We start from the raw sequence: 22,419 nt of genomic DNA on the forward strand, positions 1-22,419 counted from the left end.
ATCACCGTCGTAAGTCGGATCTTGTTCATAAGGTGAACCTTGCCGTCGAAAGCGCAAGGTGTTCAAGACCAGTGTTATTTGTTTGTCAGTTGTATGCTGATGCATTTTATAGCTGCAGGTTAAAGCATTAGTCTGTAAGTTTGAAAACAGCGGTCGCACGTAGGCAGAATAAGATTCGTGTTACTTCGCATTGTGAGAATGCAGAATTTCTTGATCAATGAATACTTACTATCTCTAGTAACGCCGACCTTCACCCTACCGGCCGGGTGATTGGATATCTTCGTATCTACCCTTCTCCCGACTCCTCATCTCTGAGTTGAGTAATAACATTCGAGCAAGTTGTAGCATTACCTTGCGCTTCCCCTCAGGTGAGTTCATTCCCTTATGAGTACGAATTGCTCACAAATGATTCAAGAGCAGGAAATATGCCAATGCTAGCATACTGTGGCTCAAGCGATGATGGTGACCTCACTCCAGGGAAATCTTATCAAGGGCGTAGTTTCGATTCGATTTCTATATAGTTTCTTACTGCATGTTTGTGTATCCCTCCTTGCGGTATTCAATGAGTATATTTCCTGGTTTCGGCATATATTCTCTATTGTTCTCTTCATTATTTTTCTTCGGTATGTTGTCGCATTCATTCCTAGTACAACTGATCATTAGGTCACTCAGGGCAAATATTGGATTTTATTTCCTTCGGGTCCGCTGTCGGCCACACAAGCCGGACAATTGGTAATCTTACTTCAAATATTCCAGACAAGACAGCTGTTATAATGCCGTCAGGTGTCTATGATCACAATGATGGACCCTGCAAGACTGTGGATGGCTCTATGCCTACATTTAGACCGCCGTCAATGACTTGGCCACGACCTGTCGTATCTCTTACCAAGTAACCCCTTTAGAAGGAGGTTGCACAGCACTCTTGCAGGGTCATAATCAACATTGTCCTTATAAATCTGAATACCTGCATCTCCTGTGCATAACACATTACTTATCCACCATTTTCTTCGATAGCGACTATGGTGCAGGACGAATTCCGCAATGATGTCATGACGGACGAGAAGTCAGACGTTCTGGAAGAGCTGGGACGCAGACAGTCTCCTGATTGCCCAACACTGTATTCAGATTCTGGCCCTCCGGATGGCGGGCGTCAAGCATGGGCAACTGCTTTTGGATCGTAAGATGTTCTCGAATGGTATTCACAAGTTGTGCGTCTGACATTCGCTATGTTTCCTAGTTTTTTGATACAATTTTGTGGCTACGGGTCGGTCCTAAATCTGTCCGATCGAGGCATCAGCTGATAGCTCTCAAACAGATACTTAAACTCTTTTGGAGTCTACCAAGGTAAGTACACAGCAGTGGAATCAGCTGTGTACGTGGTGGACAAACAAACTTGGAAGATTTTTACACACGAATTTATCTAACCGACCAACCACCGTCTACAATATCGTAAGTGAATGTACTTTTACTCTGATGTTTATTATCTCAGTCAGCGTTAGATGGATTGGCGCATTGGGCTTCTTCCTAACCGCCAGTGTCACCTTGATCTCTGGTCGACTATACGACAGAGGGTGCTTGTGAGTTCCATACATTCATAGTCAGTTGTTTATCACGCTGATTGCTGATAGCTACCATTTGGTGATCGTGGGCTCGTTGCTCCAATCTCTGTCCCTGTTTGCGTTATCCTTCGCTAAGCCTGGTCAATTCTACATGGTGAGCAACCCTGCCGATCTCATCGGTGGGCTACCTATATTTGTAACTAGATCTTTGTACTTCAGGGTGTCCTTAGCGGGCTGGGGGTGGGTCTAACGTTTGGTCCCTCCATGGCGGTCATCTCTCAGCACTTCTCGAAAAGACGCACGTTGGTGATGGCTCTTGTCGCGGCCGGTTCACCGCTGGGTGGCATTAATCATTCGATCATGTTGAATTGCCTTTTGAATGGTACTGTTGGATTTGCGGGAGGTGTCCGTGCCAGTGCAGGTTTGGTTAGTGCCCTGTTATTGATCGCCTGCTTGTCCATGCGTACGAGGGCACTGTCGACCCCGACTACCAGTTTTAGTAAAGTGGCCCGAAAATGCTCTCGCGAAGTCCCCTTCATCCTCATGACCGCTGGGTAAGTTCCCTTTGGCATCCGCATAAAGTCTTTGGAGCTGATTACGCCTAGTACCACGCTGTCTCAGATAGGTTTTTTCTTCCCTACATACTACTTACAACTGGACTCTATCAAACATGGGATCGACATACAATTCTCGTTCTACTTGGTATGTTCAATAATTCCTTATTCTCTGTGGACTCTTAACCCGATTTAGATTGCGATCTTGAACGCTGCCAGTGCCGTTGGACGTTGCACAGCAGGAATAATTGCAGGGTACACGGGATTGTTGAACTTGACAATCGCATCTGTTACTGCATGCAGCGTCATCATCTTGTCTATGATAGCTCTGAATAACATATTCGGTGCGGTTGCGATAGGCATTGCATATGGCTACGTTGCTGGAACTTGTATGTTTCACATTGCCGCTAGTGTAATTTCTGGCGCTAACGATCCAAGACATCTCGCTGTTGGTCCCACTGGTGGCTATTTTGACGCCCGACTTGTCGGAGCTAGGGTTAGTTGTATTATTACACACATTATTGTCTGGCCAATCATGTCGACCCTCCTATACAGGGCGCGGATGGGCATATGTTTTACTTTCACCGGTGTGTATCCGTCAGCTCTGTTTCGTAATTGCTGACAGACTGTGAATTTTAGCATTTGGTGCATTACTCAGTGAGTAATTTTTTGCCGTCTTTATTTCCCATTATATCAATGTTTTCAGGTGGCCCATTAGCAGGCGCTTTACTTTCATCTCAATATAGATGGCTGATACCGTCGCTCTTCAGTGGGGTGAGTAGTCGTTATCGTTCTCGCCTTTCTCCTGCTGAGTGTCTTGTGGCGATAAGATCATATGTCTTGTTGGAAGTTTGGTGTTAGTGGTAATGCGCTTGATAATACACCGGGAAAGATAACCCATAACCTGGCGCGGAACAAGGCGAACTATTTGTTTCACGAGTGAGGACTTTGGTCGGGGCCGGTATGTACTTATAAGCACTGACTATCTTGCGATATGTGATAGATGTATTGAGAACGTGTGCGGACATAGATGCCCATGGTCTACTTATATAACACGATGTTGAATCAACCCCTAGATCAATAAGCATCAATCTTACCTTCGATCTTGTCTTATCCGCAGTTGGACTTAGGACTCTCGTGGTTAACATTAGCCTGGCTGAGAATAACTTAAACTTCCTTTCGACCTCAAAACAGCACGGACACCACACCAATCGGAGCAGTGCCACGAAGCAACGCCTCAACTATCGTTCGCCCGGCGACTTACGACGCTAGACTTAGCGTTTTGGCTGAGCACTATTCTTGTCAAACACCACCCAGACCGCGGCTCTGAGACGGTCCAAAAGTTTCAACCACGCTATTCATAGAGTAGCTGGAGAAGTTCCGAACTTCCGAGGTGTCTTCGTCTTCTGGAGCCGTTCTATCAACTTCTGACGGGAAAACTCCCTCATTATCGATGGTGAATTCTTGTGCCGCTGGTAACTAGCCGGAGCTCCTGAATGCAAGCGCCAACAGTTTCGGTAATCTGATGGAGTGGGAAGACCTGCCAGCGGCCATGGCACTTTCTCGCCCCTGGGTGCCAGATTCGGCGGAGCTACATATACCGCTTCACTCTTCTGCTCCGCTCACAGCCTTGCCTCGCGCTGTCATAGCCCGAGGACGGACTTGATGAGCGTCGGAGAAGAGGCGTTCCATCGATTGAGCGCACGCTATATCAGGCGTCCACATGGAAGGAACGACTCGGGCAGTATTGTCTTTCTTTTATTGGTCTACTACTCCAAGGGGATATCGAAGTACCCAGGTGCGTCCTTCAAGTGAGCCACATTATAGTTCTCTCAAGCCACTGGCTGTTGCTTTTTGCTTCATAATGATCGCTGGTGAGATCGGAGTCGCTGAGATGAATCGTGCGTACTGTTGATTGATCACGATTCACGATCCGATGGTATTTGTTGATGGCCTAGCAATACAAGCTGTATTGCTGACGATATCGATACGTCTGGTACCCAACTGATAATACCACTTGTATTTTAGACCTTGAGTGTCGAGTGCACCGATCTTTGTTCAAGATGAGCATGAGATGCAACCAACATCATGATCAGTCGATGCGTCTAGATTCCAGGATAAGAACAAACAACGACCAATCGAGCCTAGCCTGCGCACTGCCAAGACTATAACCTGTAACCTGTGCTCGCATGTTCAAGCGATCCTCGGACTCCTCGTGCTCGCCAGATTGCGTTAGCACTGCGCCAGGTGACCATCACCCCCATGTCAGGTGGGTGAGGACGTATAAACGTGTTCAAGTCACGCCCACACTGGCTGGGTCTCAGATGAACGTATATAAGGGCTTGTTCGTCATTGATTGGCATGTATCTTTCCGAGTATCGGTGCTCGGCTGTCGAGCGAGTGCTCTTGATATATTCTATCGCATTCCCCACTTTGGTCTTTACATTCTGATCGGTCACTGGCGCGCATACTCGACAGCGCTCTAGGCCTCACACCGCAGAGTATGCCTCACCACGATCTCAAGCTCCACAAATCCCTTTTTATCGATATTGATACGACGCAGATAATGCCAGTAGATACGACGATAGATAGATACTGACTCCGACTTGGCCTTGGTTTCGAAGAGAAATATATTGGTACATTTTCGGTGGAGGATGTATGGGTAAATGGTAAGTGCTATGATATGATATGAGCACCTGGAAGGAGGAAGGAAAGCGTTCACCAATTGAATCGAAATGGCGGGCGGATGAGTGGAATGGCGGGCGAAGGAATAAAATTGTGGGTGGATTGGTGGACGGAGGAACTGAAATGAAGAGAACTTCCAATAGATGATGGATATTGGAGGGAGGCAGTGGGTAGACGCAAAGGCATCGGCTTCAATGGTGTTGCAATGCAGATACAAAAACAGCGTCATCGGACCATGCTGCCCGATTGCGGCGGCGGCGGGTGGGTAAAGCTAAAAGGCACTGTTTGGGGTAGAAATTTCATGAGACCCCTGCGCTCGCATAGGGCAAAGTTCAAGAGGTGGAGGCGTTATGTAGTCAAGAACGACGAAAAGACCCAATAAGGAGAAATAACACAGGAAACCAAAGCATGGCTATGAATGATACAGTGTGCATGGGAGGCAGGTGATAAAAGAGAGATAAAACGCGAGAAAAACACATGAAAGAAGATCGTGCAGGCATGAAGGGACGTGAGCATGAGCATGATGAAGTGGATGTGCCAGAGCGGATGGGTGTAGATCTGCGAAGCGTCTGCGATGTTGCCAGCTGAGACAGTCATATCTCCATATTGCGCTCTTCCCCGCTAACCACATCATCCTCTCGGGTTTTTGAACCAACGTCCTCTTTCCTCGCACGCACGCGTCCCCGACCACGCTCCTCATCCTCGCCCCGATCCTCAACGTCCATCTCCCACTTCCTCTCAGCTTCCCATGAGGGTGGTGGCAGGGACGTTTGTGACGACACGAGGGAAAGTCTGGATGATTCTGCAGAGTTCGAGTTTGAGGCAGAGCGGGAGGAGGGGATGGGGGTTCCGCGGATTGCTGCCAATTCGCGCTCGAGGGTGCGGTTGCGCTCTTCGAGATCTCGGCCGCGTGAAGCTTGGACGCTGACGAGCTGTTGGAGATAACGTATGTATTCCACGGACTGGGAAGCGGAGTCAGTAATTGAACGATTTTCAGGTGAATCACCACGAGGAAAGGCGCATATATGCAGTAAACAGATGCACGTATCTGGCAAGTGAGCGTATATAGTGCAACACAGGCAAATGGTGCATATAGGCAACACAAAGCACCGTCCAACCGCCACGAAATAAAAACAAGAGAAATAGATAAATAAGGATACCCACCTTCCTCAAAATCATCCCCTTGTTTGCCTTGATCATTTGTGGTTCAGAGCCATTTGCGGTAGTGATCCCGTTCGTAGGGATACCGCCATTCACACCACCATTTGCATTACCTCGGCCTGTTCAGGAACGTCAGAATGTGCCTTCCACAGCACGCAAAAGACGCACCATCATCTCCATCTTCGCTTGGATCCTTTTTCACAGCATTCCCGTTGGGAGCGCCGGGTACCCCATACTCAGGAACGTCAGCAAGACCCTCGTCAGAGTTTGCTGCATCCGGGAGGAGGGGGAGTGAGAAGAGATCGCCGTTTTCCACTGCAGGTGAAGTTGCGCTGAGGAGTGTGGGGGATGTTGGAGCAATGAGTGGGGCTGTGGTGATAAGTTAGATCCGAGGATTCAAAATGAGAATGAAAATTAAATTAGGAAAGGGAGGCCGAGGACCGCGAAAAAGGAAAAAATACCCACCATCACATTCAAACAACACCCCAGGAATTAACCCTGCTAGCTCGCCGATTCTTTCGTTGATGTTATCTCTCCGCCTTCTCTCAACAGCATTATGACTCTCCCGCCTTCTTCGTCTCTTTTCTGATAGACCATCGCCATCATGCTTTCCCTTGACAGAGGGAGGGGGAGAAGTCGTGCTGCTCCCAAGCATGCCCAAAGTAGAGACTTCACTAGGACTGATTCCCATGCTGGGAGTTCCAGTACGGCCATTAAAACTACCATAATTTATAGCCACATTGTTTTGCGAAGCAAATGAACCGGGTTGCGTAGGGTATGAAGTGGTTGCCGCATTATATCCCTGGAACCCGCCAAAGGAATGAGTGAGACTATCGGGTGTGGGAAGCGAGTATTCGCCTTGACCGGGAACAAAAAAGCCGCCCATTGTTGAACCACCACCCCTACCGGGGATAACTATGGCATGGGGACGGGGGGGAGGGGGTGGTGAAGTGCCGGATACATGTGAACTAATGCTATTAGCTCGGCGATCGCGACGGGAGGTTCGGGTGGGGCCGATGCTTGGGGGGCGTGAACGGCTACGACTGGGTGAGTTGGGGTTGTGCGGGGATGGGGTGTGGCGGTACGCGAAATGTGATGGCGGATCTGGGTGTGGTTCGTACCGCATACTGCTATTTAAGGCAGGAAGGGTACTGTTAAAATGGAGATCATTGGTATGTTGTTGTTGACTGTTTGGATAGATATCGGTTGATGATGGAGGTCGGTAATGGCTGGTGGTTGTAGGAGCGCTGATATCAAAGATATTGTGACGGTACGGGTCTGCATCATATGTACTGCGTTCGTGCGACGCATGGTGAGGGTGCGAGTCGATGAGTGTTGCAAGATCGTCGGTGAAGTCGATAGCACTACTCGGTGTTGCAGGTTGATGATGAGAATGAGCTTGAGCAGCGCTTGGAAATTTACGAAATGAGTCAGGAAGAAAAGATAGGTTTGGTGGCATGAAAAGATTGTTGGGAGACGTTGGAGGGGGTGAGGTGGGCGTTTCTGAGAGGGAGGAAACGGTGTGTGCAGGTGAAGGAAGCTGGAAACCTTCTTGTCTTACTGTTGTTGTACTATAGCTGGACATGAGAGGATGAGGATACAAAGTGGAAGATATGGATACTATGTGATTTCGATCTGTCAGTCTATAATACTTCACTTTATTATCACTTTGATCTATTTCTCGCTCAATTCGGGGTCTCGGTCCGAGTATGGGAACAGGTACAAAATATTAAAACAAATAAATAAAAACAATTCTTATTACATCTTCATTCTATCCTTAGGTTTCTCTCTCTCAGGCCCTACTGCCCCCGATCCCTCGTAGCCTCGGCACCGTCAATCTCTCTCCTCCCAACCCTACACCAATGTACATCACCATATCTTCTCCCGCGACTGTCCAAGATCGCCACCTTACTCTAATCATTAATATTCCTTGACACACGACGTGCACTGTCCTTCTGCATAAACAAACCCCCATCGCGACACTTTAAGTTTACTACATCCTCCGACTCGTCAATCTCCGCGATGGCGCCCGCTATTTCACTTGACAGAACACAAAGCCAAATTTCACAACACCACACCTACTCCTCGGACAGTTTTCATTCAACACAAAATAAACTGCAAACAATAGGATTCCCGACCCAAGGCCCGTTTTTTTTTTACTTAACCTCAGGCCACCCTCGACTTGATCACCCTAGAACCACCTACTTATGTATACTCTCTAGATCATAATTTCGCCTAGCCCAGGACCTATCGGTACGAAGCTAAATAAGTCTTACGTGCGAGCGCAATGCCACCTACACTACAAGTTCCTCACCCTCAAATCTGATCGAAACGTCATATAGAACCCACCACTTGCCAGATCAGGAAACAACAGTTATTCAGACGCAGATGAGTTTACCTTTGATCTCGCGAACAAGATAGAGGGGACAAGGCACATCTTCGGAATTATCTTGTCTACAGATCCCCCCCCCGGGACGCCGTTGCCAATTTTTATTGGATGAGCTCATTTCACTGGGCGATTATAATCGCCTCACGACCAGTCGACACCAGTGGAGTTTTTAGTCACTAATCGACCATGCTCTCTGCTCCCAGGCGCGGCTCGCTCCTGCCGCCACATAAGCCTAACTTTCTTTTTTTTGGTATCGAATTAACTCTGAACTCTATGTCGCGTTAACCTACTATAGCTGCTTCTGTCGTATATAAGTGGGATTTATCGTAATATTTTATCACACAATACTAGACTCCATTGTAAGATATGACGCCTTTCTAGACAGGGGTGGGATATTGAGTTATGGATGGGCGTCGAGAATTGGCGTAGGCATCATGGGCCGCGTTGGCGTCGGCGGTGGTGCCTCCCTTCTATCTCGGCACACTGGTGAAAGCGACTAATTCATTAAACATAATATCTCCAAAAAGCTTAGCACAGGTTGTCAACCGCCCAGACGGTAGCTACTACATCGCACGCTGACAAATACGCTCTTCTTATTGACCGGGATACGTCCCGTCCTAGTAGATAAGCCTGCAAACGGAAAGCCGTTGGGGAGTTACATACATAATCCGATTACTGATTACTGCGGCTGGGCAATCATTGATGCATGAGGTACGAGCTACCAGCGGAGGCGGAGTAGCATGTGGAGCGCGCATTGTGTCGATCCAATCTGAAACGCCAGCCGACACAGCCTACATTCCAACGAAACGAGAATAATAGGCGGGAGACTTTGAAAGCTCTATCAGAATGAATGGGCGGGAGTATGAGCGGATGCAAGGAACCCGCCTCCACTGGAAAAAATGGAGATAGATATGACAGGGTGGGCAATGATGAAGGAAGGTCCACCGCTCAGTGTGGTACCCGTTAGTATTAATAACAACACGCCTACACAGGCGGGCCAGGCGGACCGGGAATGTACAATTCGAAGAAATCCATTCAATTGAAGGCGGGAAGGTATGGCATATGTGAGATACGTCGTGTATAGGTATCGACGGGACTGGGAAACTCTTGGCAAACGATAATAATCGTATTTGATATCGGTGCTCGCTGAGTGGCCTAGGTGCGTCGCACGTCTGTGCCAGGATTCTCAATGACGATGAACTGGGGGTGGGTGCCCCCGCGGGCGTAAGGTTATAATCCTAAGATTAGATGTGATGAGATCGCGGAAGCGTAGTGAGTGATGAGATTGGACGCACCTAGGTCTGGCCTGCCTTATCGTGTTCCAAATTAGCGCACAATGTTATGACGGTGGTAGATTGTTTCATCCTTGTCATATCATCATCGCTGAAATGATCAGTAGACGCTCGCGGACTAGTGTTCAGCCATCCGATACGTTTTTAGTAAGAAAGAACACCCTTCGACTGACAGATCATGGAACTAATGAACGGAAGAATAGGCACCAAGAAGACACGTTGATGGAAAGCATCAGTTCTTAGGGGTATGGCCCCAATTCCCACATGCATCGTAAAATAACATACCATCAATGCCCCCACGTATCTCAGGCGTTCCGTTTCCCTCACGACGTAGGTTAAGAAATTGTCGCATCGCCAATGCGCGACAATGAAACGGCATCAAGCTTGGTTGCGCAAGGCACGATCTTCCTCCGCTGGTTACTGACGGAACCTGACAGTGACAGGAGGGCAAGCGATCTGATTCGGATAATCTGGGAAACTTATCAAGAACGATATTTAAATTCGTCAAACCATACGACCCTGAGAACGTGCTGTAGGGTCTGGAAGGGCGAATCGAGTTTAATAGAAAAGAGACACAGCATTATGAACAACAGCTAGACCGGGAGATCACCGGAAGCACTACCGCGGATAACGGAGGATAGCATCCGACTAAAGCCGACGGACGATATAATGTAGGAGCATAGTTGAACCATATCTTCAGGGAAGCATGTATTAGAGCACAATGGCATCATTGACATGGCGCCCTGAGGATAGGGACGGCAATAAATCGGAGACACTGTGGTTAAGTTGTGTAAGTACGGCAAGGGAACTTATCAACTCTAGGACACCACCGCGGACAACAGAGGCTTTTCACCGGTAGAAGGACCGAATAGTCGCAGTAGTGCATGGTGTTCAAGGGTTCGGCCGGTGTCAGGAAAGTGGCTTCGACAAGGTGAAGTTGTTGGGGGTTGACAGAACAGCACGGTACACGACACCGTGGGAACCTCACTGATGGTCTGAAGATCTGGGGGCTGAGCCAGTACGGATTCGCACGACGAGAAGCAACAGTATCGTGAGTTAGAGTAACCGGCCCGTACGTCGTGCCGTCCTTTGCAGATTCGAGTAAGCTGTGGCTGACTAAATCATAGTTCAATGAACATATGCATCCACAAGCGCCAATCCAAAAATGACAACACTGACCAATCTGAGCAAGCAAGAAGAGTAGATTTCCAGGAATAGTGTCAATTATCCGGTCCTCAGTGCCGGTCAATGGGAATACCATGGACTATTGACCATCTGCGAACAGGACAGATCCCGGTCGAAAAATAACCCTGGCCGTCATTAGATGGAATGTAACGAGCTAATTGTCGAAATCTATGTATCGATGCGGAGAGGGGAGCTGATACGTGGCAGATTACTGTATGTTCAGTAATGGTGGTAGTGTACTAATCGGGAGGAGCATATTCCGCAGCCTTGTTAGGGCAAGTGAGTGCGAGATATGTAACTTTTGGATTTTGATTGATACTCCACAGGCCGACACAACGGTACACGAAGCTTCCGTCGTTTGTTTGAACCAAACGTTCGTCCATAAATGTTGGCGCAAGAGACGAATGCCCCTGACGAGAAGTTGTAGCTCACCTAGGATTCTCCGAAGAAATAGAAATACCGCCGGCTAACAGTGTGCCTCATACCATCGATGCATCAATGTTGCTTTTGATGCACTGGCAACGCTCATATATTGTCTTTCCCCTGAACTTGGATAATCCCCACCCGCTAAGGAAGATAACTGCAGGGGAAGATGTCCTCAGGTAGTGCTGCTGGCTTTCCATTAAACTTGTTCCACGGTGTCGGTACGGCAATCAGCGCGAATCAAGGAGCGCAACTCAGCTGAAGTTTGAAAATACGTACACGTAAATCCAACAAGGGGCGCAACGTATGGTCCGGTACAGATGTGCGCTCCGCTTTTTGGAAGCATACTGTGGAACTGGGTCAACCCAATTGAGATCTCTTGACAACGGGCTATTACGCCATATGAATTTGACAGCGTCTTCTAGTCCTGTGTTGACCGTCGTCCGAACTAGGTGGCGGCGAGTAAAAGGAGTTGGGGCAACCTATGGCCCGAATGGATAGATAGGTCAATACGGCATTTCATGCAAGGATACATACCGGCTAAAGGACTGCATCCTTTTCCTCACGACCGTGTTCCTCTCTTCTTCTCATTGTGTTTTTTTCATATTAACGAGGTTATTACGACCTGGTTTGGTCAACGATGTCTTGGAGACGACGAGCATCGAAGTCTTGATAGAAACGACAAGTGTACTTGGCCCATGGGACGCGAAGTTGGTTGGCGGGTGTCCCAAAAAGAGAAAGAGATGATAAAGCCGAAAAAGCCCAAGGGAGTTGTCGCACTTGTTTGACGTAACGACAGGCTGGCCAAGTGAAAATATGAAACGGATCTAGAGCGATTCTGAAAGAACTGACGCGTTCGGGGGACGGCGGCAAACTACCAGACTCTTCACCAGGGTCTAGGACAGAATTGGTGCAGATATGCCAATCGGAGACATTGCATTAGAATCCGATGAGAGGCGCTGAGAATGTAGAACTGTCCAATCGAAAGAGTAGAACCATATGCAGACATGGATGCGGGGAAGATATACTTATTTGATGGCGGCGAACGGACCGCAAGCAGTACTAGTGTTATTAGTAATTAGTTTCACATATGTAACCTTGTTTTGTTCAGCTTGGCAACAGCGCGACCCCGAAGACTCTGGGGAATTGGAAATCAACTAAAGCACCCAGTAAACTCACCTGGCTGACTCGATACATACTACCCTCACACGCTATAGGATTGGTCCAGTGAACCAGGCTCTGTCGATCTAGTGCATTCGGTGGAGTATCGTAACTAGGACGTTGAATTTCGTTATCAGGATTGTCCAGTCGTGACTTTGGCCCGACTAGCACAAGCAGCTTGATGTCGCAGTGGAGATGAAGAAGTTTGGCCAGGAGAAAGGATAGTGTCGGCAGTCCAGTCAACTACTTATAGCTTATTTACCAGGCAACGACGCCTTGAACCCACTAAGGCTATCGCGACCACCTGACTCGATCATCGGTTGTTAGTGGCAAATCAGCTGGTTCGCTTCTAGCCTCGATGACGGCTGTTCGGTGTGTCTGGTGATGGCGCTCTATCAGATAGGCGTGCTTGATCGCTGATATGAGCCCTTCTGGGTAACGTGCTTCAGACAAGAAGCCACTATCAGTGTCAGGCGCTGGTCATCTGCCGATAATATTTCCAGGAACAGGTCACCTGCTTCGACTACCTTGCAAAATAGTACTCATCTGACTCTTTTCTAGGCGGTTATCGTATCAACGAGGAAGGAGTATGATCGCGGTGGAGTCTGTGCATCATAAGTGACCTGTTTCGCGAGCTCATCTTTATGACATCACTTCGCGTATAATCATTCCAGCTAGTACTTTTTGGCGATGGTCCAACGAACAAAACGCAATAGAGACAGCTCATCCCGATCGGACAGGCATTGAATATTGAATATTGGATATTGGATAACTGCGCATGAGGCACGCCAAATTCTAAATATATGCTTGGAACTGTCGCGCAGTCCATTCGACACCAATGATGGTGTAATCCCTGCTTGTGATTCCGTGGCTGACGGCAAAGTGGGGCTGCGGAAAGACACGATGCACCTTGTCCATGACGGGTTCGATCGAATCTGGGATATTGCGAAGGAGTGTGGTGTCATAGGTGGCTGTTTTGAATTTCTTCAACGGGACACACTGCAAATGATCAACGATGTCGCGTTTGGTAGGCAAGCGCCCCAGCTCACCTTCACTCATTAAGATATCGTCATCGAGGCGGGTACGCAGTATTCTTCCAAGGTCTAATTCGGGAACTTGTAAGAGCAAAAATTCGCATCCTTCTACATATCAACCAAACGGTTCCGAATGCCACCTGTAGTGAGAGGTTCCCTATGATCCGCGATGCGTGATCAGCGAGGCCTGGCCCTTCTCTGTCATGTCCTCTCCCTCCTTCTCCTGCGTGATTCTTGCAGCCCTTAGGTCATATGCGAATGTGAGTAGGTAAAAAGTGAACCCGAATCCAATTATCCACTCTAGAACTGCTCCGACCTCCGAAGCGTAAAATAGCGCGATACCAAAGGCGATAGCTAAAACAATAAGTACGCTTCCAATGACGGCCTTCACCAAGTACGCATACCGAAGCTTTATAATGTCAGGATGGGTTTGAACTAACCAGCGATACTCGAGCACAGTGAAAATTATAGAGAGAATGACACCGAGGGCGAAGAAGAACAGGCATACGTAGTGCGCGGTGTGGTAGCGTTTTGTATCGAAGCCAGATAGGAAACCGAGGCCCAACATTCCGATGATTGATCCTGCGATGGCAAGGATCTCAAACACGCGCTCTTTTTTGCGCATGGAGGGAGGGAGCCTGCCTCTGTGCCGTAGAAGACGTTCTAGCACGAGAGAGAGCATGAAGCCCACTCCGGTGATGCAACAACCAACAATGAATAGTGGTTTGAGGAATGATGCGGCAACGTCTGAAATGTATGCAACATTTCCCTCTTGAGAGACGTACTTGGGACGTCCAGAGATAAGCCAGGTAAGAAGTATGGCGAGCAGTGTTGCAGACCAGAATAAGCCAGTGATTAGTGGCACACAAATAAGCAGCCGATGACTTTGCGTCGAAAGGTGTAAACCAGTCATCGTACTTGGTATTGTGACTGATGGAAAGACCGTATTGCAGGGAAGGAAATCAGTTTGGAGCTGAGGCGAGGAGTTTGGAGCCAACCTCAGGCTAAATAGTATAGGGCCATGCCAGATCCCGTGGAGTCAGATGCAGCGTGGGATTGTCATGCATTACGCACTACAAGACTAGGTCCATCGTTCGCCAAAGCACGTGTATAAGCTTCCCTCAGAAGTTAATGTGATGGGCTGCACTACATGATGCATGACGTCTCTCACTGAGTTGTCTCAACCATCTCTATGTACGATCGCGACCCCGGGCTTTGTCAGGCCCCCTGCCACCTCTACCCCTTAATCTACCCGTCACTCCCACTTCCACCGGCTTACACCTGTTCTGCCCAAAACCTGCACAAGGAAAATAAGGTCGTCGCGTCAAAATCGGGCTTCAACCCTACCTCGGTCAGCAGCCAACCAACAACATAATTTGAGCTCGGAGTCGAAAACAGAGCATCTCGGTAACTAGCCAGAGAGCTCTTGAGCAAGAACACGTGGTACAGTTTCCAGCGCACTTTCTAGCGCAGCGAGCTTTACTGATAATTGTGAACGTCAAAGTGGAAGACACACTCAAAGCTCCTTCCTACTTTCTACCAGTATTTTCGAGTTGTTTCTCGACAACGCTCTGGATGAACACTGTGAGAGAGGAAAAATTGCTCCAAGCGATTTTTCCAGTCACACCATGAACATCTTTGAATCAGTTCTTGATTTTGCGGCGTCCAGGTAGGCCCCATGAACATGACGAGCGCAGAATCGCTGTGAAAGTGGAAAGTCTAGGGTCAAGTCAGATGCTAGGTACGTGAAAAACGCATAGTACTCACAGCTCGCTTGCGACTTTTGATTTGTCTCAAACAGCAGTGATTTTGTGGGTTACGCTGATAGTCCCCTCTCTTTTAAAGGATTTCGAGATGTATAATTGGTAAAGTAAGTGGTTTTGATGTAGTGGCTGTGCACGCTATTGTTGTTCACCACTGGCGGTTTCAGACCTTGTTCCAATTGTCTTGAACCCTGACTAACGAAACTTTATGCATCTTGATTTCTTCAATTCTGTATTGGATGAGACGATGTCATGCTGCTCCTCGGCGGAACCTTTCAAGTTGTCAACGGTGGAAGCCCCAATAAGTAGAATTCGAACGGGGTTGGACTGAGGATTGGTGTATCGAAGCATCCGCTTCATTCCTGCAAGCTATCCACTGCACATGGCGCTGGCTACTACATCAGTACGTAGTCCTTTATCATTTATCTGACTTTTATAGTGCAATATTACCCACCACGGCGTTTCTTGCGACTGGCTCTCAGAGTCTCGTGACGGACTTGTTTACATATACCTAGTGCAGAGGCCCAGTCAGAGAAGAAGTTCTCATAGGTGGGAAAGTTCCGCCTTCGTGTCATGCTTCACGCTGACCTGTTATACAGGTGAAACTCGCACTCCTTTATCCCATCATATATAATTCACTGTACCGTTTGATATCAGGATTAACATGTCTTCTCGATTCCACGTTTTCCACTAGCACCCGATCTCCTGCCCATCATTGAACGCTGAACACCTCTTTCCGATCACAGGGGTATCGTAAAAATGCTGCACCACTGCTGCGGTGCTCCCAAATGGTGACTGAGTATCAACTACGCCTACTGCTAGCTGCTGGGACCTCACGCTAGTGCTTGTCCTTCCAACGAGCAACGGAGTTCTTCCTCGAAGGCGAACCAATTGAATGGTGCAGAGGTTATCGTATTGTATACACCGTTCTGGGTTAGTGTTAAATTTGATGATGGACCTGCTCTACACTTATGTTAAAAATACTACGGGGGCCGTGTCATGGTACACTGTTTTCTCGAATACGTTCTGTATCAAACTTCGACGCGATGAGAAAGGAACTGGGTACACTGTTTGATCTGTGATATATGTGAACCTACATCACTATGTGATATGGGGTCGGAACACAGGCTGAATGAAACCAGGGCTTCTATTCACAGGAAGTGCTTAGCAAGCCTCTATCCTGATCTCTGGCTCGGACCGCTTCGGCTTGCGAGCCTGGTCCCCTCAGTCTGAGACTAAGTTATTTTACCTCCACTGTGACTCCCATGAATAAATCCTACGCATTCGCACACCTCCCACGCAGCTCTCGCATGACGAGGCAACTTCAGCCGGCGATGCATCATCTGCATCTGGCGCTTCTTCAGCACAGTCGTAGCACAGGCTCACGCGGCGACACTCCTTGCATTGGTTGATGGAGAAGCAAGTGATGCAGAACGGCCGGTTACAGCGCGGACATCGAACGAAGATTCCATGTACCAGTTCTGCACAGAGGTCGCAAGCCCACACACTCTCGCACGAACACATCACGCCACAGCTCGCGCATTCTGGGCAGATATGTTTAGACCAACATGTAATGTTGGCGCACGTCCGCCAGCCGGGTGGTGTGCATTCCTGGCAGGGCTTAGGCTTGGGAGGGTGAACGCGTCCGTGATTGCAGTAGGCCATTATGAGACGTACATTAGACCAGCGTCCCCGTGAGAAAGAATCGGACTCGATGCCAACGGGACGACCAGTACATGATAGCTGATCCTTCGTGCAGCACCAGGAGTTGCACTGTGGACATTGTACCAGCCGCTGAGAGTCCTGATACTCGAGGCATGGGAGACATAGCACTTTGTTTGGATGCGTGATGCACCGCGCGAGCGGGGGTTCAGAAGATCCGCGGCAATCATGCGACTCGCACGATGCAACCTGACAGCTGTTGCAGTGGATAAGATCAGAGGCGCATATAGAGCACTTCCAGAAAGCTGGTGGTAATCTGGTGTTTGTGCCACCGGGAACCTGTCGTTGTGAAACACGTTGATGGTATCTCTACCGTAGTCAATTTGCATCATGATAGTGCAAGAACAAATCAGTACTTACCTCAACTTGCAATTGTCTCCATATCCTACGTGCAAAGTAACTCTCCGTCATTGTATCCCACTGGTGAGAGCATACATCAGACCTCGCGAGGGCAAACTCATAGATGTCCATGATGACCGGCATGAGCTCACTAGGGACGGGAATGCAGTCATTATGCCAATTGTCTCGTATCTGCATGTCACAGAACAGGACAGAAAAGCGATTAACATGGATGACAAGGCTCGATAGGTCTGGGGGTCCTGGATTTTGTTCTGAGAATGTATACTCAATTTTTAGGGGTTGTGATGATATCTCGTCGATTGTGGAGGGCTCTTTTGATGGGTACAACATGTGGTAGGCAGTTTTCATGACCCGGAATACATTCATCCGCATTGGATGGGCATACTCTTTCTCATACTGAGAGAAGATTGTCCAGATAGGCATGCAGAGCAGGCCTGTGGAGAGACGAGGTACTACATAGGACAAGAGCAGAAATTACATAATAATACGATGAGAACAGCACGTGATTCTGCCACTTGTACCACTACTACTAAGCCTCACATCGTTTACAAGTCACTCAATCCAGGCAATTCAGAATTACAGTATCTAATAGCGGTGTCAATGCAATCAGGTGGACATTGTCTTCGAGTCGGACGTTACATGCGCCAAGCTCCCGGTGCAGCAATGATGTTCTCCAACTCGAATCATGTTTTTGTGTACCAACGGGTTGCTGATGGGCGCAAACAGTTCTGACCGTTTCCACTGGCAGGGCCTCACCGATCGCATCACGCTTACGGGAAACCCCATCATTTACCAGTACTCACCCTCACCTGGGATAATCTCTGTCCCCGAATGTGCCACTCATTCTTCTCTGAGGATATACCGTATTACCGGAGTCTCGTCCATTCTGTTATCTCACGAGACAATCTTTCTTTATTACGACTTTCAATCATCCTTCGACGATACCGGATTCTGGAATTCTTTACACCTCACAACAGCAACTGAACCAACTAAATAAAGCTCCATAGTTAAATATACCGATTGGTGAGAAAGCACTAGTCAAGTGAGTACTGCGGACCATCTGATAGCTGATAAGTTGCTCACGCCGTAGCCTTCCATTGCTCATGTACCATAGGGCAGCGTTAGCTGAGAGTTCTCTAGTCATTCCCAGCTTAAAGGACATTGGTTTCATTTATATCTCCACGCCTGCGTTGTATTCACGTTCGCTATCTCCTGCTGTACCGACATGACTTCTTCAGAAGACCTCTATGCAATCTCCGCTGACTGGCTCAGAAGCCTAGAAGTTGCATCATCTACCGGAGATTCTAAGTCATTTGTAAGCCATTTCCTCTCGGACGGGTGGTTGAGAGGTCGGTGCTTGTCTAAGGAACTGAGGCGCACTCACAAGCGTTCTCTCTCTCAGATCTTCTATGTTTCTCTTGGGATTTTAGGACGCTATCAGGTTCGGAAAAAATACACGGATTCCTCTCGGAGGTGGTTAATGGAAAGCCGCGACTTGAGCATTCTGGTCTTCGTGACTTCAAGATAGACGATCACACTGCCAATGCGCCTTCACCATTCAAACTGCCAGGTCCACAAGACATTGAAGGAGTGCAAGGTGCTTTCACATTTACCATTGCGAAACCGGCTGCACTCGGACGAGGTTTCTTCCGTCTGACACAAGATGCAAATGGGAAGTGGAAGGCTTTAACTCTTTTCACAAACATGCAGGACCTCGTCGGGCATGAGGAGTCTTCTGCAGATCAACACGGCCTGTATGAAGATAATACCTGGGAGGAGGATGTTGCGGCAAAATCTCGTGCTATAGAGGCGGACCCCACTGTTTTGATTGGTGCAGTACAGTTTCTCTCCTTAATAATGATAACTTGACGACCATAAAAAGTTGGTGGTGGGCAAGCTGGCCTTACGTCTGCAGCGAGGCTGCGTAGGTTAGGCATCCGTGCGCTTGTGATCGAAAAAAATGCGCGTGTTGGAGACTCCTGGCGACAACGGTATGTGTAAACACAGCGTTAGTATGTTTTTCTTGATATAGATGCGAACTACAGATACCCGAGCCTTAAGCTGCATACTCCTACATATCAAAGCTCCAGTACGTCTTTTCATCTGTCTATAGGAGGCTTAGAGTTAACCTATACACAGTGCTTTACAGTCCCTATCCGTACGTGCCTTCCGCCGTTCAACGGTATCATCTATCTCAGTGATGCTAGGACAAACTTCCCGAACTACATTTCTAAGGGGAAACTTGCTAATTTCATAGATTCGTACGCTGTGAATCAGGAATTGTGTATCTGGCACTCGAGTAGCCTAGTCTCAAATCCAGTGTACGACTCATCATCCGCAAGATGGACTGTGGAAGTCCAGCGCGGAGACCAGAAAGTATTCGTTAACCCGAAGTACCTGGTACTTGCTACAGGAAGCGGGAGTCCTTACACTCCTACTTGGAATGGAATGGATGAATTTCAAGGAGCCTTGTATCATTCCGACTTTCATAAAGACGCAGAGCAATTCAGAGGCAAACGCGTTGTCGTTGTGGGTGCAGTAAGTCGTGTCTCCATTTCATATTTGCGTGCACACTCACAAGAGCGTCAGGGTAATGCCGGTGCAGATATATGCCAAGATTTTGTGGCGCATGGCGCTACTGAGGTGCGCCTATGGATTGAACTGTATCGAAGTCATTATTTCATAAGAAAGGAAAGGTAACAATGGTCCAAAGAAGCGCTACATGCGTGATAACTTCAAATACCGCAGAGAAAACCCACTTCAAGTTGCCTTTACCTGACAGCGCCCCTATCGAGGAAGTGGATTTCCACAATAATTCAATGCCTCTGGCCTTGCTCCTGCAACTGAACATCGCAGGTTGGACACAACACACGAAGATGCTCGATAAGGAATTCCACGACGGTTTGCGCAAGGCTGGATTCAACTTAACTTGGGAACTTTCGCCCGGCAGTGGCGAGGTTGGGCTGGACGGATTTTTATTCACCCGCCAGGCGTCAGGAACCAGTGCGTTTGGATTTGTTCTTGAGACAAGTGTCATTTTAAACACCCTACAGTGATCGATATCGGGTGTGGTAAGCTAATCATCGAAGGCAAAGTCAAGGTAGGACTGGTATTCGTTTTCCAAGGGCTGTCTAATTGTTGCGATTCGCCCAGATAAAGCAAGGCCAAGAAATCAGTCACTTCGATAAAGATGGAATCACGTTTAAAGACGGCTCCAAGCTTTCAGCAGATGTTATCGTCATTGCGTAAGATCTGATTGGTAGTTTCTCGTCAATCTTTCTCACGCACGTTGCAGTACAGGAAATGAACCCATCATGAAGACTGCGAGAGCTCTTCTTGGCAATGAGATCACCGATCAACTTCTTCCGCAGGAGGTAATGGGCCTTGACTCAGAGGGAGAAGTTAATCAGACATATCGACCCTCTGGACATCCGGGACTTTGGTTTGCCTCCGGTGGATTTGTATTCTCACGTTTCTTCAGTAAACGCCTGGTAGGCTACCTTCTTCTGTCTGTCTGTATATCTTTTAATGAATGCCATGATACAGGGTCTCCAGATCTTGGCAAGAGAGCTCGGTATAGCACGACAAAAGGGGTGTCGCTGTTGCACATGATGTAACTATATTGCAGGTCAGAATGACAGATACCGGCGTTATGACTACCATGGAACATAGATGAGAGAAGACTAACCATGTAAAGCAATAGCTCTCTGTACCAATCCAATGCATTGTTTTCATTCCGGCGACTGATACAAGGCCATTTTGATGAGGCTTGCATATGGCATCTATCTCACTGGCTGTACACATCGACAGTCGAAAGGAATCTGAGTCATGATTGTCCACAGCTGGCGGGTCTCCAGCGAAAAGTAGAAATAGTACGGCATGTGACTTCAGATATGAGGTGGCCATGACCATGCAATGAGGATCTTCAACTCATACGGTTGCCGCAGATCTCTCTAGTCACAGTGCTTTTGGTACCAAGTCAACGGCCGGTTGAAAACGCAGATGTTCAGCAGCTCCACACCTGCCGATAGACTTGCTGGCAATATGCTGGCATTGTAGATATGCCGCCATATCCACACAACAAAAAATATAAAAACCAGTCGTCTTCCGACGATCGCCTTCAGCATTTGATCCCATATGACACGAGTCACAAACAATGCGTTTCTCCTCTGCAATTGTCCTCGCCGTCATTACTACTCTAGCATCATCAATCTCTGCAGTGCCTCTTACCAGTGACACGGATAGCGCCGATCATTGTGCTAGGTTTTGCTTTTTGGACTCACAATGCGGCAGCGACTCTTGCACTTTTAATCAATGCGTGAGTATCAGCATTTTTCTTGACTTGACAACACGACTCACCTGCATGGCAGACCTTTTTCATCTGCACAGTGAGTCAAGTTTCTGCTTTCACATTGGTGCAGTATGGCTGTTGACACTGACGCGCGAGTTACTAGTGATTTGCATAGTTGATGGTGATCCACCGTGATCCGGTCCTGAATTATGCAGCGAGGTGGTTGCAGTTGTGATGGCTGCGATTCACCTTTACGGTATGGAATGGACCTGCGAACTGACCGAATGCAAACGAATGTGTGCAGTGCGCTGCGCGCACGACTCATCAACGGACGTCAAAGCCTGGGAAGTGTAGTATGGTAATTCAATGATAAGTGATGGGACATGATTCTAGAAGGATTAATGTAGGGAATGATCTAGTGCGGGCGTGATGAAATATAGTGTTTGCTGTCTCATTTTCCCACGTTATTGAGCTCCACATCGTTCCGGACTGAGACAGCTATTTGCAAGCCGAAGGAATGCTGAACCGTTTCGTTCGAGAATGTACACAGCACAACCGGTAGATTATGAAAAGGGTAAAATGTGGACAAAGTGTGAAAATACACGAGACTGACTTTTGTAATGCAATATTATCCACCACGGCGTTTCTTGCGACTGGCTCTCAGTCTCGCGACGGACTTGTTTACATATACCTAGGGCAGAGGCCCAGTCAGAGAAGAAGTTCTAATAGGTGGGAAAGTCCCGCTTTCGTGCCATGCTTCATGCTAACATGTTATACAGGCGAAACTTGCGCTCCCTTATCCCATTCACTGTACCGTTTGATATCAGGATGAACATGTCT

At 48.0% G+C, this 22,419-nt stretch overlaps 5 protein-coding genes across 5 annotated transcripts; 2 read left to right on the forward strand and 3 right to left on the reverse strand.

Annotated features, from left to right (window-relative positions):
* Window positions 1-630: 630 nt before the first annotated feature.
* On the forward strand, window positions 631-3,056 carry F5891DRAFT_1213573 (major facilitator superfamily domain-containing protein; the record flags this gene model as incomplete). Its single annotated transcript, XM_041369254.1, has 12 exons — window positions 631-1,177; window positions 1,316-1,344; window positions 1,490-1,577; window positions 1,629-1,713; window positions 1,764-2,113; window positions 2,165-2,261; window positions 2,310-2,502; window positions 2,552-2,609; window positions 2,669-2,700; window positions 2,753-2,770; window positions 2,820-2,887; window positions 2,964-3,056. The coding sequence occupies exons 1-12, from the start codon at window positions 1,020-1,022 to the stop codon at window positions 3,054-3,056; spliced, it is 1,269 nt and encodes a 422-aa protein (XP_041217805.1). The 5' UTR covers window positions 631-1,019.
* A 2,593-nt stretch (window positions 3,057-5,649) lies between these two features.
* Window positions 5,650-7,592, reverse strand: F5891DRAFT_121974 (uncharacterized protein). The gene is made up of 3 exons (XM_041369388.1): window positions 6,425-7,592; window positions 6,128-6,328; window positions 5,650-6,078 (listed from the first exon to the last, which is right to left on the reverse strand). Exons 1-3 carry the CDS (start codon window positions 7,542-7,544, stop codon window positions 5,801-5,803), a joined length of 1,599 nt encoding a protein of 532 aa, XP_041217806.1. The 5' UTR covers window positions 7,545-7,592; the 3' UTR covers window positions 5,650-5,800.
* A 5,920-nt stretch (window positions 7,593-13,512) lies between these two features.
* F5891DRAFT_122018 (Frag1/DRAM/Sfk1) lies at window positions 13,513-14,855 on the reverse strand. The gene is made up of 3 exons (XM_041369396.1): window positions 14,791-14,855; window positions 14,442-14,740; window positions 13,513-14,373 (listed from the first exon to the last, which is right to left on the reverse strand). Exon 3 carries the CDS (start codon window positions 14,354-14,356, stop codon window positions 13,601-13,603), a length of 756 nt encoding a protein of 251 aa, XP_041217807.1. The 5' UTR covers window positions 14,357-14,373; window positions 14,442-14,740; window positions 14,791-14,855; the 3' UTR covers window positions 13,513-13,600.
* Window positions 14,856-16,366: 1,511 nt separating this feature from the next.
* F5891DRAFT_122099 (uncharacterized protein) lies at window positions 16,367-17,737 on the reverse strand. The gene is made up of 3 exons (XM_041369419.1): window positions 17,420-17,737; window positions 17,289-17,348; window positions 16,367-17,237 (listed from the first exon to the last, which is right to left on the reverse strand). The coding sequence occupies exons 1-3, from the start codon at window positions 17,495-17,497 to the stop codon at window positions 16,452-16,454; spliced, it is 924 nt and encodes a 307-aa protein (XP_041217808.1). The 5' UTR covers window positions 17,498-17,737; the 3' UTR covers window positions 16,367-16,451.
* A 776-nt stretch (window positions 17,738-18,513) lies between these two features.
* On the forward strand, window positions 18,514-20,900 carry F5891DRAFT_1131675 (FAD/NAD(P)-binding domain-containing protein; the record flags this gene model as incomplete). Its single annotated transcript, XM_041364696.1, has 12 exons — window positions 18,514-18,637; window positions 18,691-19,119; window positions 19,171-19,279; window positions 19,334-19,377; window positions 19,428-19,446; window positions 19,496-19,826; window positions 19,878-19,931; window positions 19,976-20,291; window positions 20,342-20,388; window positions 20,442-20,533; window positions 20,584-20,779; window positions 20,835-20,900. The coding sequence occupies 12 exons, from the start codon at window positions 18,514-18,516 to the stop codon at window positions 20,898-20,900; spliced, it is 1,827 nt and encodes a 608-aa protein (XP_041217809.1).
* Window positions 20,901-22,419: the final 1,519 nt, after the last annotated feature.

The sequence above is a fragment of the Suillus fuscotomentosus genome, assembly GCF_016647785.1.
Source record: "Suillus fuscotomentosus strain FC203 chromosome Unknown F5891scaffold_141, whole genome shotgun sequence".
Classification (NCBI taxonomy): domain Eukaryota; kingdom Fungi; phylum Basidiomycota; class Agaricomycetes; order Boletales; family Suillaceae; genus Suillus; species Suillus fuscotomentosus.